The sequence below is a fragment of the Verruconis gallopava genome (genome assembly GCF_000836295.1).
Source record: "Verruconis gallopava strain CBS 43764 unplaced genomic scaffold supercont1.40, whole genome shotgun sequence".
Classification (NCBI taxonomy): domain Eukaryota; kingdom Fungi; phylum Ascomycota; class Dothideomycetes; order Venturiales; family Sympoventuriaceae; genus Verruconis; species Verruconis gallopava.
Genome location: NW_015622176.1, coordinates 138,506 through 155,188, shown reverse-complemented (window position 1 = coordinate 155,188; position 16,683 = coordinate 138,506). Strand labels below are relative to the sequence as shown.

Sequence of the window (16,683 nt, the reverse complement as noted above, 5' to 3'; positions counted from 1 at the left end):
TACACCTGTATAGACGTACTGCAGCTCGTAATGGCGTTGGACAATGTAACTTAGCAACAGCCTTGTCCCGCCACAAGGATTGCCGCTTTGGCTCTAGTGTTCCTGGATGATGTGCCACCTCTGTATACAGCGAAGCGCTCCAAAGAAACTCCACTGAACATCATTCAGCCCTAGCTAGGTGCTGTCGGCGGCGCTGAACTCGATATCCTGAGCATCCTGCTTTGATCGACGCGAACCGCTCGACACCCGCTCGCCAAATTCACACAGCAAATTTGCGACCAGGAGACGGAAACTCAAAAATGTCGCGCGACTCCTCGCACACGTACTTGCATCTCCATTTCTCTCACCACGCAGAGCTCCTCGAAGACTTCACCCACCCCTCCACTTCGCATCTGGGCCCGGACGAGATCTACTTGGCCCCGCAGCATCAGCCGCTGAATCCAGAGGACGAAGACGACGTAGTGCCGGACATGCACGCCGCCTTTGGCATCCAGAGGGCGACGCAGAAGCAAAAAGAACCAAGCTGGAGGGACCTCGGCCTGGTCGAGTTGATGAACGGATTAAACACCGGCTTCCCTATGGCCGGTGGTGGTGGTGGCGGTGGTGGAAGGAGAGGGATACCGATCGTGAGTCAGGGTGCCAGCGGCACGTCGGGTTCCGAGAGGGCTGGTTCTCTGGAGACGGGTAGTGAGCGGTCCGGAAATGGAAGCACAGCTGACGCGTTGAGGTCCCGAAGAAGAGTTGAGGGTACGATCGGGGCCAGGCTGAGGGGATGAAGCTGTCCGGTGTCATGATCTCCATAAGACAATTCGCAGCCCTCGTGCTGCATGGCACCCTTGGGCGGCACTCAAAAACAGGCCCTCTGTGACCTCAAGCCGCAAGAGCATTCCGAGAGACTCCCGTGTTCAACGCCTTGCGCCTGAGTCCTCTCATCATTTGATTGTCGCGTTTTTGCTCGCTGATGGTTGTGCATCAGAACTCGTGCAAGCGCAGCCAGGCGATGGACAAGGGGTATGGCAGCAGAGAACCTGAACATCTTCCAAAAGAGGTATCTTGGGCCGAGTAATCAATCTGAACTACGTTAAGCGCGGACTTGCCAAACGTCTCTGCAATAGAGAAACCGACGACTGCATCAACGCCGGCACATGCATAGTTAAAGGAGACGGCACACGTGATTGTTCCCAGACTTTGCCGCCAGGTTTTTGTACTTCCTACGGTGGCAGCTAGACATGTACGGGGCATACGACATTTGTCAAGGAGAGGGACCGCTATATAGTCCAGTGTCATACTCGGCGCAAAGGGATGAAACAGCAAGCACGCTGCTCTTCTTGAGCCCCACGAACAAAGAGAGCTAAAATTGGGTTCGTCTTGGAGCATGTGAACTGCAAGTAAGCACGGATAGAAGTAATAAACACATTGGTTGATGGTGAACCTTTTGTTCCCCGCCTTTCAGTTCCATTTCATTTTTACTAACCTCATTGTTTTGTTCTCAAAAGCCCAGTCTTCAATTAATGATCCGTGTCACGATCGGAATCAGGCGAGCTGAACATCTAGGAGAACTCTCTCACTCTCACACAAACTCTTTCTGCTAACCGCTCTTCTTCCACGTTAGACTTGTGAAGTGCAACCCCCCAGTCGGCTTCGCCAATGGAGTTGCACCAGCCGCGTACATCTTGCTTCCCCTTGGTGCATTGCTGCCCACCTCCTTCTTCTCTTCCTTCTTCTCAGTCTTTGACGCCTTCTCATCAACGGCGGAGCTTGCACCTACGCCCATGCGTTAAATTTCCTCTCTCAGTCTAGTCATGGGGGCACAAGTAACTTACTTCTGCTTCGTCTCCGGCCGCCTCGATATCGGTCCTCGCCTCGATCGCGATTCCTGGACCGAGATCGTTCGCGTGAACGATCTCTGCGGCTCGAGGTCCCAGTGTATAAGTCATCACCTCTCCGGTTCCGATCGCGATCTCGGGACCGGTCTCGACGGTCGTAACTCTCTCTTCGATCTCTGCTTCTGTCTCGCCTCTTTTCTCTGCTCCGATCTCTACTTCGATCCCTACTTCGATCCCTACTTCGGTCCCTGCTTCGATCCCTGCTTCGATCCCTACTTCGATCTCTTCTTCGATCCCTACTCCGGTTACGGCTTCGTCTCCTGCTTCTGTCTCTTCCCTTCGACGAATCAGGAGTCTTGTCCCGTACACGACTATCCCTCGTGTTACTCCGGTCTCGCTCCCTGAACTCACGTAGGTCCGCACGCTGGCTAGTCTCAGGTACGTAACGATCAATCTCATCCGGTGCGTACCGATGCCTCGTTGTCCTGCCCCCGGGCTCGCGCGAATCATCGCGGTCGTCTCGTCTTCGACCCCTGCTACGACTTCGGCTCCGCGAGGCCAAACGACGACGTGTTGACACTGGTGGCGGGGATTTCGAGTCATCCCGGGCGCGCCGCCGATAATCATCACGATCGCGAGATCGATCTCTGTCACGGCGACTCGCAGGTATGGGCGATCTTCGTGATGTCTTAGGCACGTAGCGATCAATTTCTGGCACATCCTCCGAGCGGTCGCGGCGTCTAGGCCGTGAATCAGAGCGGTCCCTTCGTCTTCGAACCGGGGAGCGAGACCTTGTTCTTGACCTTGTCCTATCTCTCCGTCTGCTGTTGGGACGGCGGTACGATTCTCTACTGCGCGAACGGCTGCGTCGAGATGGTCGGTACGTATTTCGGTCATCTTCGTCATAGCGTCGTGAGCGCCGGCGGTCATCTGGTGAGCGACTGTATCGTGAGGAACGTCTGTCACGGCTCCATGACGGGGTGCGTCTTCTGTCTCCTGCCTCGCTCTCTCTATCTTTTTCAATAGATTGTATGACCGAGCCGGCCCTGCTGCGCTCATCAGGTTTGGCAGGCGTGCTAGGCTTTGGCGAGTCCATTTTCGATAATCTCGCCGCATGCGGGTCGCGCGGAACAATGGACTTTGGAGCAAGCATCTTTCTCGGAGGTAGTTCCAGGGAGTCTTCCAGCTCGGCTACCTTGGAAGGCGCAGAAGATGATGCCGCTTTCTGGCCTTCTTTGAGAAGCTCTTCAAGTGCAATAGCCTCCAGATCCTTCTCGCTAGCATTAAGAACCTTGCTTCCCCGATCGTCACTGTAACGTCTGCTCCGATAGATATCTGGCGATCGTCGCCGCGAACGATCTCTTGACCTCGAGCGCCTCCTGTATTCACGCGAACGATCTCTCGTTCTCGATCGATCTCTGGACACGTCATGCCTGGCACGACGCTCTTCATCTTCTCGCCTGCGTCGCTCTCGTCGCTCCTCTCGCTCCTTCTCCAACTCACGCTCTCTTTCACGTTCTCGTTCTCTCTCCCTCTCTCGCTCCTTTTCACGTTCTTCTCTCTCCTTGCGTCTTCTTTCCTCGCGCTCCTCTCTCTCCCTTTCTCTTCTCTCCTGCTCCTCTTTCTCTTTCCTCTCTTCCTCTTCCTCTCTACGCTTTTTCTCCTCTTCACGTTTCCTCCTCGCCTCCTCTTCCTGCCTGCGAAACGCCGCATTCTCTTCCTCAATGATTCGCATTCGTGCCTGCTTTCGGATCACATACTCCGTAAGATACTCATCATCTGTCTTACCGCCACGCTTAAGTTCTTCAAGCGCGGCATCGGTACCGATCTCCGTTTCGCGTGCTTTTCGCAGTGAATTTTCGGCTTCAAGAATGATGCCCTGAACGAGCTCTTCGATCTTGGAGTCGACTAGCTTGTATGTGTTGCTGCGTTCTACTGCACCTTCTATCAAAGCAGCAGCTTGTCGTCGATCACGGGAAAGGAGCATCTTCGCCTGGCGTTCAATCTCGCGCTCGGTCAACTCTTCGATCGAATTGAGCATCTTCGTCTTCGCCTCCTGCATGAACGCAACAAAATTAGTACAGGAAAGCTCGTGATATCATCGCAACGAGTAGATGAGATTAAGAAAACCGCGTACGCTGCTCTCGAACTGACTAAAGATGCTCTTCCGCAACTTATCAAATTCACCGCTCTTCTTGAAGGTCAGAAGCAAGCCATCAATTGCCGTTCTCTTCGCACTCGACACGGGTAGATCGTTCAGCTTCAATTTCTTCCGTCGGAACTCGCCATCGTCGGCGGGAACCGTCTGCGTGACAGGACGCTTCCAAACGAGTGAATGGCTAATTGACATATTGCACGCTGCTTTATCGTTGCCGACGAAGGATCTTGCGACTGATTCAAACAACGAGTGCTGGCACAAGGCGTGGGCCTCGTGATGACGACGATACTTCTCGCCTTCGTCGACGTGATTGTGCTTGTCGCGGAATGCGCGTAGTAAGTTGACTTGGTAGAGTCTTGTCTTGTGTCGCATCCCTGTCTGGCCGGAAATGCGTTGTGCACGGACCGTCTCCGTGACCGAAGAAGCTGCCTAAGAAGCTGCTCACCCGACGACCTTCGTCAATATCAGACGCGCTGTGACACCACCTCCATCTCCCTCCGGAAATCTCCATTGCATCCGCAAAGACACAACGCTCGCCTAGAACTCTCCTGGAGTAGCCAATTGACCTGTTAATTTGGGCGTAGACGACTGCGCATCCGGAAACAGAGCCTCCGCTCTTCACACCAAACCTTCCCGTCTACCACCACATCAACAGTATACACAATGGTGTCCAAGATTCTATTCTGGACTGGCTTCGGTAACAGAGAGCCTCAATTAGAGCTATGCTTCACGGAAACTAACAGGTGATCTGTGTAGGCGTTGCCGTCCGCCTGTGGCAACTCGGCCTAGAGATGCGACCTCTTTTTGGCAAAACATATCTTTGGACTTACCCAGTCTACGCGGCCGTCGGTGGAAGCTTCGGCTACTGGTTGACGGGTGTGGAGTCGAGACAGCTTGCCGTGCTAGAAGAACGGAAGCAGCGGTTGTTGGAGAAGAGAAGGAAGAGAGACGAGTTGGCGGCTGCATCGTGAAGCATGTCAGCCAAGGTGCTGTGTGGTAAAAGTGGATATCCATTAGGTGCTGAGGTTAGAAACAAAAGAGCGCGAAACGGGTGGTTGAGCATGGGGCGGTGATGAATACGCAGAATGTGTACATAGTTTATGGGCGGCGATGTCATCGCCAAGTTTAGAGCCCCGGTGCTGCCGCAATACAAAGTCACCTTACAGTTATTTTCATCCTACTCGCTTGCCGAGTCGGAACCGCTGTACTTTGCATCCATTCAAAAAAGTTCATGCTGCTACCTATTTGCCGCTGCTCCTACATACGTCAAATTTCTCTTGTCAACGCAGAAGCTCCTTGCTTCCACATTAAGATGTAAAATATTCTTAAAACCAAGACATCATAATCAGACTGACCGCATGTAAATTCACTTTTGTCTAGAATGTCAGAACCAAATATGCAGGCTCCCTGTCCTCATTTGTGTCATAGTCTTCGTATCCTGACTGTGGCTTATTCTTACCCAATGCGGCAACCACACTACGCGAACCTGCCACCCTGTCTGTTTGTCTTCTTGTGAATTCCGTCCTCAACTAGGGAATTTAGATATGCCTAAGAGTTCGAAGGCCTTTCTGTGGCCATTTGATTGTTCATAGCAAGCTAGCAGAGAAATTCCAGATTTCGGGTTCGAACTTGAGCAACGATGCTTACACTGCCGATCGTCCCCTCCTGGTCCAAAACGAAAGGCATCGTAGTCTTCTCTGGTGGCTCGGCGGCGAACAACCTTGTTGATGTCTTCAAACACGTTTCCGAGGACCAAAAGTGCCCTTTGAGCTATGTGATACCCATCAGCGACAATGGTGGAAGTTCAAGCGAGCTGATCCGAGTGTTTGGCGGACCCGGTATATCACCTTACTATCAGCCTCTGCACGGCTTTGGAAATATCGTCACTGACAATGACCAGGTATTGGAGATCTAAGAAGTGGGTTGGCGTCCATTTTCAAAGAAAATGCAAGCCTCTGACAAAAACATGTAAAGGCCGTCTCGTGAGACTAATTCCAGATAATGGCGATGATCCAGAGCGGATTGCAATCAAGGCACTGTTCAACCATCGACTTCCAAAAGACTCAATGGAAGCACGACTGGAATGGTTAGATATTGTAGAGGGCACTTCAGATCTGTGGAGAAGTATATCAAGCCCCAAGCGGGAATTGATTCGATCGTTTCTGAACTCGGCAAATTTGGAAGCCGTGAAAAGAGCAAGGCCGAGCAGCATGTTCAACTTCAGCAGTGCAAGCATTGGAAACCTGTTCCTGACTGGGTACTCGCGGCCCCGAATCATGTTCAGAAAAACAACTGACAGCAGAGCAGCGCTCGACTGTTCTCTGGTTCGCTAGAGTCCGCAATATATTTGTTTAGCAGCATATGCCGCGTTCCCGCCGAGGTGTCCGTGCTACCAGCAATTAACACCAACTTCACGCATCACATATCGGCAGGTCTCGCAGATGGAACTGTTATTACTGGCCAGAACAACATATCACACCCGAGCATTCCAACAGCCCTCAACGCGGGCGAAGCAGCGAGCAGCACCATGGGAGGCACTGCGGACGAGGCCGAAGAGCACGATCACATAGAAGATGCAAATCTACCAGGAAGCTTGCCAACGTTGCGAAAGGGGTACATCACATTTTCCAAATCGGGCGAGGAAGATCTACCGGCCCGCATCGAGAGAATATGGTACATCAACCCATACGGCCAGGAAATGCGCTTCAACGCCAACAAGCAGGTTATAGAGGCGCTCGAGTCCGCACGCACCATCATCTACAGCATCGGCTCGCTATACACAAGCATCATACCAAACTTGATCCTCCGCGGCATCGGCGACGCGGTGGCAAGCCCACAAATAAAGCACAAGATCTTGATCTTGAACAGCACCATAGATCGCGAAACGGGTCCGTCCTCCGATCCCTACACGGCGTTAGACTTCGTTGCTGCCATAGCGCGCGCGTGTGTGTATTCGCGCTCGCGGGTTCCGCCCTCGTCGGACTCCTCCATTGTCGTAAGACCGCAGGAGTACAAACAATACGTGACCCATGTGCTTCATCTTCACGGACCTGGGACGCCCCAGGTGGACAAGGAGGCACTGAAAGAACTAGGGATCGAGACAATGCGCTTGTATGGACGGCCTGTTAGCGTTGAAGGAAAAGATGGCGGCGTGCTACGATACGACGAAGAAGCATTGAGGCAGGGGCTGGAAGCTACCATTGGGAAGAGGCCAAGTGGAGTGATGAGCAGACGCAACACGCTGGAAAGATAGGGAAACGCTCCTTGTTGATGCTGCCAAGCATTTCCATACGACTGACATATCGTATTTCTGTGTTTGCGTTGAGTTCAAGTGTCTTTTGGGACCAGACAATTATAATTACAACCGGTGGTATACTTTCGTACGAGCCCGTTTAAAAACAGTATGTAAATTTTGATCTCGAGCACATCGCCGTGAAATTGGGAGCTATCGTTGAGCGCCGAACGATACGAAAAGGTCATTACTTGGGGTCGCTTGGGTTGAGATAGCTAGAATCAAACGAGGGAAGTGTGTATTGTCGACTTCATGCTTGGTCTCGTTGGTTCGCGAAGCGTGCGCAACTTGTCCTCGTCTCGAGCGATGTCGAAAGAGAAGGGCTAAACCTAATCTGCATTAGAAACCCTTGCGAAGGCGCGTGGTACCACGTTCGTTCGAATACGAATGGGAATTTTCACGACGTGAATGAAAAACAGGTCGCGAAAAATTTCTACGGCGATAGATGCGCAATGCCCAGTGTACCCGTTTCGAGCGTCCTGCAGCAAACAATGTTCTTGGCTGGGCACACGCCGAAAGTCCAGAATCTGCCAAAGAGCCCAACAGAGCATCACCAGATTCGATTTGGGGAGTTGTAAAGCGCTCGGGCATTGTTCAAGACAGAGGAGGCGTCAAGATTTCTTTGACGGCCTGGATCTGCAAGGTAACAATGATTGAAGCCCAAAATCACTCACTTCCTTGGCGCGCCGTCTTTGACCAAAATGTTCGGCGACCAGTTGCCCCATCATCATTCGTCGTCCTGGAAGTCAAGACCATTGTAACTTGCTAGACTTTAGTGGCCTCGCTATCAACACAAGGTTTGATAGTGAGCAATCATAAAAGGATTAAGCGGCCCGCGGGACTCAAGTCTTCGTCAACCTGTGGACTTTGATACTTTGGTGTCTACTGGTCTTTTGATTGTGAATTATCACTTTCCAAGTAGTGGACTGCTGGGGATTCCAACACAATCGCACTGCTAAAGGCAGTAATTCTTCAATTTTGTTCCAGTCACATAAGCTTTGCTGGAATGCCATCTTGATTAGCATGCTTTCAGCTGCCATGTTGCTTGTCGTCTTCAGCGCGCATTTCGCCCGCAGCTTTGTTGGATCCCTCATCCTCGCACTCCGTCTGCCGGACTCTCTCGGAGACCGGGTCAGCTGACCAGAACCTCGAAAGGAGGTACACGTAGTTGCGGCGGCATTGAGCATAGCCGAGTCTGACGGTCGCGAGACGTTGAGGTGCGACGCCGCGGAAGGATCCAAGCGAGTTGAACATGTCTGTTTCAAGGATGTTGAGTTCGGCACCTGGTTTGACTGATTCCAATGACTTGCGGGCGACTCGCAGTGTGGGATCTATTCAAAGGCCAAACCTGTCAGCAATCCGATCTATCGGCAGACGAGACTTCAATGAGAACGATCGTGAAAAGAACGTGATGCGGTGATTCAACCTCTCGTGAGGACATGGGCATTGAAGGATTGCGGGTAAACTTGGTGAAGAAGCAGCGTCGTTGAGCCTGAACCATGTACAACGTACCATTTTGTGCCGTTTCCCACAGCAAGGCCTGAGACCAAGTCATCTCGTTCCAGCCCTCTCCATAAGCGGGGTGTGTGGAGAACACGAGTTCCCGATCGTTACTGCCGCGATCAAGCTCACACAGTCTGCGCTCAGGATCCATGAGCCGCTGTGCCTTTTGCGTAGTCTTGAAGTATTTGCCAAAGGTCGCTGGGATCTGTCGTTTCGCTGGGGGTCGGTCCATTAGAACCAGCGCAGTGGAGTTCTGTATGGACGTGTCTGTGAGCAGAAGTTGTCGAAATATAGAGGAGTTGTTACTATGGTGTGGATCTTTCGTCGTGTTCTGGGATGAGTGATTGGGCAAATCGTGTTCTCAAGGTGCGTATTTCGTCATTTGTATAAGGTACACAAGAGGCTCTACACCTCTTAACGGTCGTGTTGACGGTTCTGGGACAAGGATGAGATCTCTTTTCTCAACTGTAATTCATGACACTCTGCATCGAGGTTCGCGATCAACCCGTGATTCTCACGTCGTATAGTCACTTGCGCACGAGTAGGATAAATTGCCTCATGTGTTAAAACGGGTCATCATCCAACGCGTGCTTTTGCATTGACTCGAGGAGGAAAGCGCAGGTAACATCTCTAGCATTCCTTTTTTCTTTCTTTTTTTTTTTTTCAATTTTTCAATCACGCCGGTCACAAGGAGATCCGGGCAGTCTCGAGAACTGACTTCTCAAGGTCACAAAGACGAAAATGAGCGCGAGGGGTTGTCCAGCTTGGCCGGCTTGCACACCGTGAGCGATGGCCTCCGTACTTATAGTCCGCGCTACTTATTGTATTGCTCGCTTGCAATGTCGTGCCAAAGGTATGCCGTGACTGACAGCTCTGCGCTGCTGCAGAGGTGCTGGGTCGACAGCAGCGCTTCCCGCAGTCGCGCAAGGCAAACGGCGAAACTCGCGGATTTCTCGTGGACGCTCCGCTGCGGTGTGTGGTGGACGTATTCCAAACGGCCGCTCGTTCGTTGTCGCGGGAACAGGCCGAAGCGTTTGCTTTGTGGACCGAGTTATTTACGGTCGAGCGTTGGGCTGTGCTAAATTAAAACGCGGACTGTCTGTGCCAAGAGAAATCGATCGTCCGCATCCGGCTGTGGCCTGCGCCCTCCTGGCCAACGCCCGTGTTGTTGATCGCGCAGCACACTGACAGAAGACTCCTTCGAGCTCTGCCTTCCACCCCAACGGCCGCTGGACTGACAGGAAAACAGACCATTGCGCTCGCTGCCGCCGACACGTCACTCGCTTTCACCTCTCGTCGCTGTCTTTCGCGGTCGCACTACGCCTTCCGCCACGGAATCACCCCTTCGCTCTCCCACTGCCGTTGAGTCGTCCACAGCCGCTCGTAGCCACGCATAAGCAAGACCAAACCGCATCCTTCGCATTGAAATGGGCTTCGGTGACTTCGACTCGATATGCAAGCAGGCAGCCCTCCCGCTATGTTCGCTGGTCGGGCCGCCGTCGCCCATCTCCGGCGCCCCGGGCATACAGGCTGACTGCTACTCGCGGTCTATTGAGCTCGCCAACACCATTATCTTCCAGGGTGCCGTTGACGTCGTGCACATCGGCGCTCTGATCATGACCGTCATCATGATCATTCATGTGCGGAGCAAGTACACGGCCGTTGGTACGCTTTTCCCCTCGCGCCCTTCATAACCGCTGCGTGCTCGAGGCGAGCGCCATTCAGTACAGTTTGCGGACAATGCGCAAGAGCGTGCTTTACTGACAAGTTTCGTGTGAACAGGCCGCAAAGAAATCACATCCTTCTTCTACATTTACATGCTCCTTACCGTCTTCTCGCTCATCCTCGACGCCGGAGTGGTCCCCCCTGGCAGCGGTGCTTTCCCCTACTTCACCGCTGCGCAGAACGGCCTTGCCTCCGCCCTGTGCATGTGCCTCATGATCAACGGCTTCGTGGGCTTCCAGCTATATGAGGATGGAACCCCCCTCTCCGTCTGGTTACTGCGCCTTTGCTCTCTCGGCATGTTCGTTATATCTGGCGCCGTCAGTCTATTCACCTTCAAAGGCTGGGCTGGCTTGAGCCCCACAAGCACGATGGGTCTGTTTGTGGTCTTGTACATCTTCAACGCCGTTTTTCTGGCCGTTTATGTGGTCATGCAGATCCTGCTCGTGGTCAACACTCTGCAGGATCGTTGGCCGCTGGGCGACATCACCTTTGGCGTCTTTTTCTTTGTCGTGGGACAGGTTATGGTGTACACGCTGAGCAAGCCTATTTGTGAAGGCGCCTCGCACTACCTTGACGGCCTGTTCTTGGGCACGATTTGCAACCTACTCGCAGTCATGATGGTATACAAGGTACGTTACTTCACTTGTGGTATATCCATACCATCTGTTATGGATGGGCAGCTAATCCTTCTTGTTTTTGTACAGTATTGGGACTCAATTACAAAGGAAGATCTTGAGTTTAGCGTTGGCACAAAACAGAACAACTGGGAAGTCAAGGAGCCTTTCCTCGACGATGAGAATAGGCGAAACACGATGTATCATGATGGGCAGTCGGAGTATTCCAGCAGTCTGTACCAGCAGCCTGTTGCGCAGCACCGCACGACCCACAGCGATCGTTGGTGAGCCTAACGCAGCTTTTCCTCATCTCTCTTGCATTTCATTTGAGCGGGTGGCGTCATTCCGAGGGCGAAGTCTGGTATGTAAAATGGGGGCGAGATATCGACAATGGGAGACAGAATCCAGTTTCAGGGTTCGCTTTTTTTTTAATAGTGGAAGAGTCTAGTGAGCCATATTCTATGGTACACCGCATCAATGGAATGGACGGCGTTCTTTGTTTGGCATAGTATAGGTCACAAGTAATGAGAACCCTCAAAGGGCAGATTGTGGTCCCTGCATAAGATGCAAACAAGTGATGTCTCGTTCCTCACATACTTTGAAACCATGGCCAAAGGGCACAATCTTTCAATCTTCTTCATAGAGAGCGGCCTTTTGTTAAGGAAAGACGCTCACATGCGAACAACTCTTGAAACATGGGACCATTCTATGGTGGTCTCGCTAGAATCGATCTGTTGTCAAAGGACGCAGAGCACATCAGGTTCGTGACAAGGCTGTGTGGTCAGACATGCCGTGCACAGTGAGATTGAGGGGTATGAGCCAAGATCCATCTTACGCAGCCAAAATGTCGTCAAAACACGTCGAGCCGCTTATTCTGCTGCATCAGCGTAAGCTGAACGTCTTATTGTACACAACTACTCTCTATTCCTGCTTCCTCAGCGGTGTCCGGAATAGCTGACCAAGTTTCGGGCCTCCGAGTCCGAGAAGCTGCAAAAGTAGGTAAACTCCGCTCACGTGCTGTCGTTTATTCCGGTTGGCGAATTTTCATGCCAGCACATCGCTAAATTCGTCTGGTGCGGGTGAGGTGCGGAGCGTATTCAAAGTCTGAGAAAAGAGGAGTGCACTCTTCGAGCAGTCGAAAGACATACTCTGGTCGACCCATTTTCTTGGCCTATTACGTGAACCATCGCGAGGAAGGATTTTGACTGGGTGGTAGAAACGGCTAACCACTAGATACAGTTCTAAATACGGGAAGAGATCAAAGACGGTAAAGACCTCGAAGAGGGAAAGAACCTTTTGCCAACTGCTCAGTAGGAAAGACACTGAAGATGTCCTTTACCATCAAGGATGTGCGAATCTTTGACGGCGAACAAGTCATCGAGAATGGGTACGTGATAGTGAGAGGCTCCATGATCCACGACGTCGGCGAAGGCAAGCCACCGCAGCCCATAGGAACTATATACTCAAAACCTGGCCATACGCTGCTGCCCGGCTTCATAGACGCCCACAATCACTCGCATTATAGCTACCATCCAGCACTGTATCAGGCGATTCGCTTTGGGGTGACGACGTTCATGGATCTGCACAACGAGTATCCCTCTTTCACGCACTTGCGTAAAGTCAGTCTCGAGGAGCCGAGGAGCACTTCAGCCTACAAGTGCGCCGGAGTGGCGGCGACGATTGAGAACGGGTGGCCCATCCCCGTTATTGTCGCGCACGACAAGTCGCCTGAGACCCAGGCCGAGATCGACAAGTGGTATCCGAAGCTCAAAAACGCGCAGGATGCTCGGGAGTTTGTGCGCAAGAACCTGGCTGACGGAGCGGATTACATAAAGCTGATGCACGAGTCCGGCGCCGCCATGGGAGCCGACTTCCCCAAGCCCTCGATGGAGATCCAGGAGGCGCTCATCGACGAAGCGCACAGGCATGGCGTGGTCGCGATATGCCATTCGCTTGCGATGGCAGACCACATCGAGATCTTGAATGCCGGCGTGGACGGCATGGCGCACACGTTCTTTGACCAGCCGCCCACGGAAGAGCTGGTCGCCGCGTACAAGAAGAACAATGCATGGCTAAATCCGACTCTTGCAGCGGTGGGCAGCTTGACGGCCGAGGGTCGGGAGCTGGCAGAGAAGTTTGCGCACGATCCCCGCGTCGGCGAAGACCTGCTCGGCCCGGAGGAAAGGCAGCGGATGTGCCAGTGCCTTAATTTCTGCAAACCGACCTCCAAGGTCGAGTACGCGTACGAGTCTGTGCGGGTGCTCAAGAAGAACGGGATCGACATCATATGGTAGGTCCGGTCATGCTTCGAACATAAAACGACTTTCCCTAACCAAGGCATCAGTGGCTCCGACTCAGCGAAGCCTGCTTTGGGCACCGCCTGGGGGCTTTCGTTACACCACGAGCTCTACCTTTTCGTCCACAAGTGCGGCTTCACGCCGTTGGAGGCGCTCAAGTCCGCGACAAGCGTCGTGGCAAACTGCTTCCGATTCTACGACCGAGGCATGATCAAGGAAGGGCTTCGGGCGGATCTGGTACTGGTCGAGGGTGACCCGACGCAAGATATCGACAACACGCTGAATCTGAGAGGCGTCTGGCGAGAAGGGATGCTTACAACGTATTACGAAGGTAAGTTAAGACCTTGACGGAGGTCACCATCGACGGAAGTATCACAGTGAGACGTGAAATATGCGCCATCATGACCTAAAGTAATTCAAAAATGTCGACTCTTGATATGATGGATGCTTCGTCCACCCTCGCCACTTGTCTCATCTGATGCCCTTCCTCAGTACAAGTTCCTCGTTAAAAGCCTACTCTTTGTTGCCCTCATATGAATCTTCAAGATCTATTCTTGTTCCTACTGTTGCGAATCGCAGTCAATGCTCTGTGAATCACATTCCCAGCTTGAAGCTAGAAGATCGAGCAGTCGCAGACTTTCAATTAGGCCAGAATCGATGAGGACCACCCAGTATCTACTATCATGCGCCACGAAAGTCGACTCTCGATCGTGAATGTCGATGGTGCTCCAGACGGAAGGAGCTAAGATTTATCAGCGGCACGATTGAACGTCGTGAGAAATCAATCAGCTGGAAAGACACGAGCTCAGGGTTCGAGAACATGAGATGCCTTTCGAAGCCATTCTCGCTCAGCGGCCATCTGCTCGGGAGTTACATCCCAGCGACTCTTGAAAGGAGGGAAGTTGGAGCTGACGTTGGTATCTACGCCACTGATTTTTTGCTCATCCACTTCGACGTTGTCGCTCGTCTCCAAGGGACAGGAGCCGTGCTCATGACCGCCTGGAAGCGCGTTAGCTGAGGTTTTCCAAACCAGCGACGGGAAATGCTTACGCTCATTGCATTTGAGGCATCTGACTTCATGGAGATAAGGGATCGCCGGGTACGCATTGGAAACGTGTCCGAAACTCGTACCGTTGTAGTGTTGCATTCCACCTTGGTGTTTTGTATTTGGGCAGCCAGTTGGGCCATGATTATTCATGACGGAAGCGTCGGCGATGTTTGTGCCGAAATGCTGGCCATAGTAGTTATGGCAGCTCAATTGACCATAACGAGGGTAGTAGCCAGTGTCACGTAACTTTTCCCACCATATAGGGCAATCACGACGCATGTGGCCCGGATTTTTGCAAAAGAAACATATAAGATTTTTTTCATTGCAAACAATGGCGAAATGACCAGCTTATGCCGTTGTTAGTTAATGAGATTTGAATACGTTGTCAAGATTACGGAGGACCTACGATTGCCACATTTGAAGCATATATCCGATCTTCTCTTTTTTCCACTTGGACGGGCTTGGTTCGTGAAGCCATAGCCTTTGTTCGCATTGAGAGTTAAGCCACCATGTTGGGTCCAGTCAAGACCAGTGTTGACAAACAGGACTGCCGGCTTACCCCAAGAATTATCAAATTTGTCATAGATTTTGGTGAGGCTTAGAATCGCTGTCTTGCTCGAACCTCCAAGCCAGGGATTGATAGAGTCATTGGTGAGGTTATTAGATGCTCGAACTTTGCCTTGGGTAGCCTTGATGTCAAGACAAAGCTTCGCATTCTTGTGCTCTTCAGAATGTTTGTGTTCAACCCAGCGGCTTTTAGGAAAAGAACTTTCACAAGTGCCACAGAAGACCTCTTTGGTTCGTAACTCCTTGGGAGCAGCGTACGGATGGGATGTGTAATGATCACGGGTGGTTTGGGCACGCATAATGATTCGACTTGACCGATGTCCTGAAGGCTGTCTGAAGGCAGTGGAGTAAAAGCGTGTACTAAGTCCTTCGGACGTAACGAAGTAAGTCAAAAAGACAAACGCAGGGGGTAGCGAGATGAAGACGAGCCCAAATTGCTCTGCGGCCAAGTGTGTTTGTGGGGGGGTTGAACGTGAGTTAGAGCAAGAAATGTGAAGTGACTTCAATATTCTTTTCAGTGGGCAGATGATCTTGGTCCAAGCTTGATTGATGGCAAGCGACAGGCAGCTATGGAGCTTCCCGGAGTGCAATAGACCCAATCGATTATCAAACTGACTCGGATCAAAGATTCTATAGGCGTACGATTCGATCACAAAACAGTCCAGCGCCCGATGAGACATCGTGTAAGAGAAAATCGAGCTTTCCCCATATTATATCTTGTAGTCTGCATAAACTTGCGTATCGACAGCACGGGTATATGCGGTAGAAGTAAATGCATAGTCAAGAGCATTAAACAGGAGAATGGTGGACTTTGGAGGCACAGCCGATGAGGTGATCAATCAGTACCAATGCAAAAGCTTGCTGCATGATAATTCTGACAGCTTTTCAGAACCCTACGTGAGATGGAATATGCTCCGTATGTTCCACTTCGGCTTCCGTTTTGGTATCAATTGCTTCGTCTGTTATCAGAATTGCTGCATGCGAAGATTTGAGATGTTCACATCGTCTCACAACTTGACGTGGCTAACACATCAATGAAGTCCGGAAAACACTGGATTCGTGCCTGTGGTAATTAGGCGTTGATTGCTATGCTTGCATCAGATATCAGAGCATTAATTTGCGTAAGTAGGTTTTGATGTCGACATGTCCATGGATAATTCCCTGTTCTTCGCCACTCTTCGGGTATTAATGAGAGTAATGGATGTGTACACATCTCGAAGTGAATCTCCATTATACAAAGCTGTTATGCGACCTTAGATTCCCAGCTTTTCTTCAAGCTTGGTATCGAGGCAACCCCGTGGCTAGCCAAGCTTGCTTAAAGGATAGAGGTACTCATGAGAAGGACTCAACCAATTCGGCAGGGTTCCCGGAAGTTGCACTATCGCCGTAGTCCTGCAAATACTAGTTGCTGGTGATCTTTGCTTCCATTCCCAAACGGCAGTTTTCGCCAGTGGTCCAGTACGTCTCCTTTATTCATGAATTCAAATCACGCGTCCACTAAAAATCGAATAGAAACTATGCATTCAACGCCGCGATGTGTATATGTTGGAATGATTGCTGGCAAGCCCTTTGTTGTTGTTGTCCCTCTTGGTACCTGATTAGCCCATTGTCCCCAACACAATGACTCAAACTGATGTTTGCTTATTCCCATCG

General features: G+C 51.6%; 8 protein-coding genes across 11 annotated transcripts; 5 read left to right on the top strand and 3 right to left on the bottom strand.

The window, feature by feature from the left end:
* The first annotated feature begins 44 nt into the window (after nt 1-44).
* PV09_08407 (uncharacterized protein) lies at nt 45-1,431 on the top strand. The gene has a single exon (XM_016362297.1). It carries the CDS (start codon nt 300-302, stop codon nt 774-776), a length of 477 nt encoding a protein of 158 aa, XP_016209932.1. The 5' UTR covers nt 45-299; the 3' UTR covers nt 777-1,431.
* Nucleotides 1,291-4,330, bottom strand: PV09_08406 (uncharacterized protein). Its single transcript, XM_016362296.1, has 3 exons — nt 3,964-4,330; nt 1,824-3,882; nt 1,291-1,764 (listed from the first exon to the last, which is right to left on the bottom strand). Exons 1-3 carry the CDS (start codon nt 4,174-4,176, stop codon nt 1,589-1,591), a joined length of 2,448 nt encoding a protein of 815 aa, XP_016209931.1. The 5' UTR covers nt 4,177-4,330; the 3' UTR covers nt 1,291-1,588.
* Nucleotides 4,331-4,439: 109 nt separating this feature from the next.
* PV09_08405 (uncharacterized protein) lies at nt 4,440-5,222 on the top strand. Its single transcript, XM_016362295.1, has 2 exons — nt 4,440-4,681; nt 4,741-5,222. The coding sequence occupies exons 1-2, from the start codon at nt 4,648-4,650 to the stop codon at nt 4,953-4,955; spliced, it is 249 nt and encodes an 82-aa protein (XP_016209930.1). The 5' UTR covers nt 4,440-4,647; the 3' UTR covers nt 4,956-5,222.
* Nucleotides 5,223-5,488: 266 nt separating this feature from the next.
* Nucleotides 5,489-7,366, top strand: PV09_08404 (uncharacterized protein). The gene is made up of 4 exons (XM_016362294.1): nt 5,489-5,822; nt 5,885-5,902; nt 5,959-6,241; nt 6,292-7,366. The coding sequence occupies exons 1-4, from the start codon at nt 5,624-5,626 to the stop codon at nt 7,235-7,237; spliced, it is 1,446 nt and encodes a 481-aa protein (XP_016209929.1). The 5' UTR covers nt 5,489-5,623; the 3' UTR covers nt 7,238-7,366.
* Nucleotides 7,367-8,230: 864 nt separating this feature from the next.
* Nucleotides 8,231-9,429, bottom strand: PV09_08403 (uncharacterized protein). Its single transcript, XM_016362293.1, has 2 exons — nt 8,789-9,429; nt 8,231-8,607 (listed from the first exon to the last, which is right to left on the bottom strand). The coding sequence occupies exons 1-2, from the start codon at nt 9,009-9,011 to the stop codon at nt 8,306-8,308; spliced, it is 525 nt and encodes a 174-aa protein (XP_016209928.1). The 5' UTR covers nt 9,012-9,429; the 3' UTR covers nt 8,231-8,305.
* A 486-nt stretch (nt 9,430-9,915) lies between these two features.
* On the top strand, nt 9,916-11,723 carry PV09_08402 (chitin synthase export chaperone). Its single transcript, XM_016362292.1, has 3 exons — nt 9,916-10,444; nt 10,562-11,133; nt 11,209-11,723. The coding sequence occupies exons 1-3, from the start codon at nt 10,207-10,209 to the stop codon at nt 11,404-11,406; spliced, it is 1,008 nt and encodes a 335-aa protein (XP_016209927.1). The 5' UTR covers nt 9,916-10,206; the 3' UTR covers nt 11,407-11,723.
* A 251-nt stretch (nt 11,724-11,974) lies between these two features.
* PV09_08401 lies at nt 11,975-13,877 on the top strand. 4 transcript variants are annotated; one of them, XM_016362291.1, is made up of 4 exons: nt 11,975-12,113; nt 12,358-12,385; nt 12,433-13,408; nt 13,463-13,877. In XM_016362291.1, exons 3-4 carry the CDS (start codon nt 12,447-12,449, stop codon nt 13,761-13,763), a joined length of 1,263 nt encoding a protein of 420 aa, XP_016209926.1. In that variant the 5' UTR covers nt 11,975-12,113; nt 12,358-12,385; nt 12,433-12,446; the 3' UTR covers nt 13,764-13,877. The 4 variants fall into 4 exon arrangements, with proteins under 4 accessions (XP_016209926.1, XP_016209925.1, XP_016209924.1 ...); XM_016362290.1 differs by having other exon boundaries at nt 12,358-13,408; XM_016362289.1 differs by lacking the exon at nt 11,975-12,113 and having other exon boundaries at nt 12,133-12,385.
* Nucleotides 13,878-14,220: 343 nt separating this feature from the next.
* PV09_08400 (uncharacterized protein) lies at nt 14,221-15,369 on the bottom strand (the record flags this gene model as incomplete). The annotated part of the gene is made up of 3 exons (XM_016362287.1): nt 14,870-15,369; nt 14,466-14,810; nt 14,221-14,414 (listed from the first exon to the last, which is right to left on the bottom strand). Exons 1-3 carry the CDS (start codon nt 15,327-15,329, stop codon nt 14,221-14,223), a joined length of 999 nt encoding a protein of 332 aa, XP_016209922.1. The 5' UTR covers nt 15,330-15,369.
* Nucleotides 15,370-16,683: the final 1,314 nt, after the last annotated feature.